The 5,025-nt window shown below is 41.2% G+C and overlaps 1 protein-coding gene across 1 annotated transcript; it reads left to right on the top strand.

Annotated features, from left to right (window-relative positions):
• The first annotated feature begins 1,896 nt into the window (after window positions 1-1,896).
• Window positions 1,897-4,759, top strand: STX11 (syntaxin 11). The gene is made up of 2 exons (XM_058021370.1): window positions 1,897-2,036; window positions 3,888-4,759. Exon 2 carries the CDS (start codon window positions 3,893-3,895, stop codon window positions 4,757-4,759), a length of 867 nt encoding a protein of 288 aa, XP_057877353.1. The 5' UTR covers window positions 1,897-2,036; window positions 3,888-3,892.
• Window positions 4,760-5,025: the final 266 nt, after the last annotated feature.

Below are 5,025 nucleotides of genomic sequence, written 5' to 3'. Positions count from 1 at the left end.
CTATTGTGTGTCATGCAATAAAATCACATGTCATTCAGAGCCAGGATGAGCCACGTGGGTTCCTTTTACCTTCCAAGGGCGAGAAGAACTACTGACAGAAATTATTTTTAACTGACTTGTTTTGAAATATCTGTTGTTCCTCAAACAACTGAAGGAAAAGCTTAATCTTGTAAGGCCCTAGTCAAGGCTGAAAAGATTACTGACTAGACTTTTGGTAAGCCACAAGATGGTATTAAGTAGCAGCTGCCATTTATAAATGCTGCAAGAAGAAAAAAAAGTACACTGCCTTCCTTCCCAGCAGCTGGCCATGAAATATGGATGCAGTGCCGAAACTGCTTCATCATTTCACCATTTCTCCCCAGGCTCTGATCACAGAACCATAGAATATCTGAGCTGGAAGAAACACACAAGGATCATTGAGCCCAAGTCCTGTGTGAACAGCCCATATGGGGATAAAGTGTGGATATACAAATGTTAAAGCTAAGATAAACCTAAGTGTGTAATTCATTTGTTTCTATAGAAATAACTTTTTATCCTTAGATTATTTCTGCATAGTTAACAGCCTTCAGAACATTTGCATGGCAATGTTAGGCAATGTTTGTAGGGCTCCCTTTTGTATGTGTATGGGGCTAACAGAAAGGGGGTGTATACACATGCATAGTTTTTGATTTTTAGAGAGGATTTTCTTTTTGTCTGAAATCCCATGTCATACACAGTTGTCTGGGGCTGCAGTCTTATTGCAACAGGACAATTTGTATGTTTCTCATGCATCATGGGAAAGCTTGTCACAGTGGTGATTAATACCAGTAAGTAGCACAGTAACATGAACACTGAACATGCCCTCAGCTGACTGTACTTGCTGGGTATTTGCCTTCAAAGTTGTAACCTCTGCAGTCATCACCTGGCCTGTATTTCCTGTGGGTGTGTTTGGGGGTACACATCATGATGGACTTGAAGAAGGAACCTCATATTTACAAGGACAGATTTATCTAGCTCAAAAATATAAATGGAAGTACATGTTCCAATTTGAATATATGTTGCATTTTAAAATAAAATAAAACTGACAGCTCATCTATTAAGCTTCACAGTCTTAGAATTAAGGCAGTTGCACTTGCACTTGCAGTTCTTACTCCAGAGTAGTTGCTGTCTTGATATTCTAATGTGATATTCTAATGTGTTAGATGTCTCTTATATAGACTTGTGCAAGTCGTTGAATATATTTAATGTTCAATGGTCAGCTTAGCAAACTTTTTATCTGAGGCTGATTACCAGAAAAATTTAGACAGGACCTTTGAACATTGTCTGATCCAGGCCTGCTCAAAACACACACAGGCATTTTAGGTTGCTGAGGGCCATGTCAAGTAGAGTTTTAAATATCTTCAAGGATGCTGATTCCAAAACTTTTCTGGGCACCTTTTCCATGGCTTCTAAATGTTTGGGGTTTTCTTATTTTTTTTCCTTCCCCCGTATCTCATATCTGGCTGGCTCTTCTCTTGTTTCCACGTAGGTCTGTTGCATCTTGTGCTATTGCTGTACATTTCCATGAAGGGAAAATGCCTTGCATTACGCAGTTAAGTGATGGCAACACTTAAATAGATGGCATCCATTTGTTAGGACAAAAGTGTGAACACTTTGGCTGTGGAGACATATCCCAGACAGATACAGGTCCTCAATGCAGAGCTAAAAGATGCTAATGTTGACCACCTTAAACATAAGTTTCGGTATGTAGACACAAATAATGTAGGCTTTTAGAACCAAGTACTGGGGAGCTGGGAAAACCCAGGGTGAAGATTGCAAGTGCAACTGCAACTTGGTCCCTCTGTTCTGCTTACAACTAGACTCTACTGCATCTGCTGGATCACAGAGATTGTGTGTGTGCTGTCCATGTCACTGGAGAGGAGCTCTGCACAAGTGGCCTTGATCCATGTGCTCGTTCACTGATGTCCAGCTTGTTCCTTCGCGATCTGACTCAGCAAAGTGCTCGAGGCTTGCAGCAGTGACTGAAGTCAGAAGGGGCTGACTTTTGAAGATTCCAGGTACAAAGAATTGTGCTTGAAGTGTCTCAAGTGGTCATTGTAAATTATCAAGAGGATATCACTATTGCCCTTAATGACTCTGGGCTGAAACCTGACTGTGGGGCTGTTAGATCTGCCTTTCCCCAAACAACTGGTAGGAGTTTATGGAACTTTCCACAGATTTTGCAGGGGAAATCCCCGAGGAAATGAACAGTAATTACATAGTCTATGAGATAGTGTGAACCGAATGATGAATATTAAATTTTATGTTGTACAACTTTTATTGAGCGCATGCAGGCTCTAGGCAAAGCCTTGGTGGAAGTGATAGTGCGCAGGGCAGTGTTTAATTGCATGATCTTCTTGTATCCAGGCAGCACTGTGGTGCAATCCAAGGCAGCACTTGACAGGTCCTTACTCTTCTTAAAATGTTTGACTTTTTAACCTTTACTGTTGTATTAAAGAAAAAAGCAATATTTTTAGAGATGCCGCAGAATTAGTGTACACATGAATTTACTACAGCATTTTCATGTTTTGAATTACTATGTATTTGCTTCTCCATTTCTTCCTGGGGAAGGAAGAGTAGACCTTCTCTTACAAAATTATGAATTTATTACACAGGAGCTTTACTCAGTGTTTGCTTGACAAAGAAAACACAAAGTGAAGTAATTGTCGAGACAGTTGTTACTATGCTCTCTCTAGAAGGCTGATGATATTTAATTTTTATTAAGTTTAAGGAACGGTAAGCACAAAGTTCACAGAATTGCAAAATTGTTAGGGTTGGAAGGGACTTTGGAGATCATTTAGTCCAAATCCCTGCCAAGACAGGCTCATGTAAATCGAGTGACACAGAAATGTGTCCAGTGGATTTTGAATGCCTCCAGAGAGGGAGAGTCCATGACCTCTCTGGGCAGCCTCTGCCACCCTCCATGTAGAGAAGTTCTTCCTCATGTTGAGATGAAACTTCTTGTGTTTCGGTTTATCGACATTTTTCTTTGTTGTGTTGCTGGGTACCACTGAAAAGAGTCTGGCACCATCCCCTTGGCACCTGCCTTTGACATATTTATGTGTTGATCAGATCTACTCTCGGTCTTCTCCTTTCTAGACTAAATAGGCCCAGCTCCTGCAGTCTCTCCTCATAAGAGAGATGCTCCACACCCCTAATTGTTGATGTCTAATACTCTATGGTCAATGATAGCATCTGGAGACACTAAAATTGCCTTTTTTTCTTTTTCTTTTTTTTAGCTCTTCTTCCCCCCCTATCGTCTTGATACTTTCTACACCATTTTTGGAAACTTTTCTTTCCCAACTGTATCAGTAAATGTCATTTCTCTTCCTGAGATGCTTCTTAGTATTCTCCCAGGAAAAGCAAACTTAGAATGGGGGAAGCCCTGTGACATTTTGGGCAGTTGCTGTAATGAGGGATCAGGAGCTAGAGGAGATTTCTCTAGTGAGCAGTAGTGGAAGGTGTTCAGTTATTAACATGTCTACAGATGCTGATAGCTGAAGGCTTACTATCAGGAGTCTGGTTTTCCTCTCCAAGTAAAAGACTGGCATTTTGTGGGGAGTTTGGGACTGTCCTACTATTCTTTTTGATTTGTCTTAAGGATTTATTGTCTTCTTTCCTGCAGTATTGTTTCTAAACTTGTACCTTCTAGAACAGTGCTCTAGCAGAGTTTTGGATGTGATATCCATCACTGTATAAAATACTGTGAACAAATTTAAAATCTAGTATTTTGGGTTATCTTTGATGAGTTACGTTTGTTATCTATGATTTAGTTATCACCATGATGTAGCTATTAGTTACAAATTTTCAACTCTTTTAACCAATGTTTTAGTTACTTCAAACTCATTCCTCCTGTTCCTGTTTCACAGGCAGGATGAAAGACCGTTTAAGTGAGCTGCGTGAATTTGCCAGGTTACACAACCAGCAATTTTCTGATAGTGATGATGATGAGAATTCACCCCAGGATATTCTCCTTTATGAGACGGATTATGCCTTGGAAATCCTTCATAAGGACATACAGAGCATCCGGGCAGAAAACGACCACCTAAAAGCGGATGTCAGCCGCCTCAGAAAGCAAAACACCCGCTTCCTCACCTCCATGCGCCGCCTTAGCAGCATCAAACGAGACACTAATTGTATTGCCAGAGACATTAAGAGCCGTGGAGAGAGCATCCACAGGAAACTGCAGGTAATGAGAGATTTCTGTGAAGATGCAATAACCAAATACGGAGCTATGTCTGTCATTGCCAGGGTGGCGAAGAACCACTACGTTGACCTCATGCACACATTTCAGGACGCTATGTTTGATTACAATGCAGCGGAGATGAACCAGCGGGAGAACTGCAAGATCCGAATTCAGCGGCAGCTGGAGATCATGGGCAAGGATGTTTCTGGGCACCAGATTGAGGAGATGATTGAGCAAGGCAAATGGGATGTCTTCTCCGAGAATCTCTTGTCGGATGTCAAGGGAGCTCGCGCAGCCTTGAATGAGATAGAGACGCGGCACAAGGAGCTGGTGAAGCTGGAAGGTCGCATTAAGGAAGTTCACGAGCTCTTTCTGCAGGTGGCCCTGCTGGTGGAGGAACAGGCAGACACCTTTGATGTTATTGAGATTAATATGCAAAATGTTGAGGACTATGTAGGAGATGCTAAAGACCAAGTGAAAAGAGCTTTGGAATACAGGAGAAAACATCCCCTCAGAACACTCCTCTGCTGTTGCATATCATGTTGCAGAAGGTGATGGTCCCACTGGAGCTATCACAGACTGACTTGAATGTCTTCAAAATTAGGTGTTCTTTCCAGAGACTTTTCTGTAATGACAAGCCCTAGAAATAGGGGGGAGATTTTGCAGTTTGTTTTATTCATTGCCTGTTTACTAAATGTGCTGAAGGCTGTTTGTATTTATGAACTCTTAGAAATGTTGATAAAACTATTTTTAATGTAATTTTTATTGAAAGGTCCTGTTACTGTATCTAGAGATGCAATATCTCTACAGTGATACTCGTT

Source organism: Melospiza georgiana, chromosome 3 (genome assembly GCF_028018845.1).
Source record: "Melospiza georgiana isolate bMelGeo1 chromosome 3, bMelGeo1.pri, whole genome shotgun sequence".
Taxonomy (NCBI): domain Eukaryota; kingdom Metazoa; phylum Chordata; class Aves; order Passeriformes; family Passerellidae; genus Melospiza; species Melospiza georgiana.
This window is presented reverse-complemented; position numbering and strand designations above follow the sequence as displayed.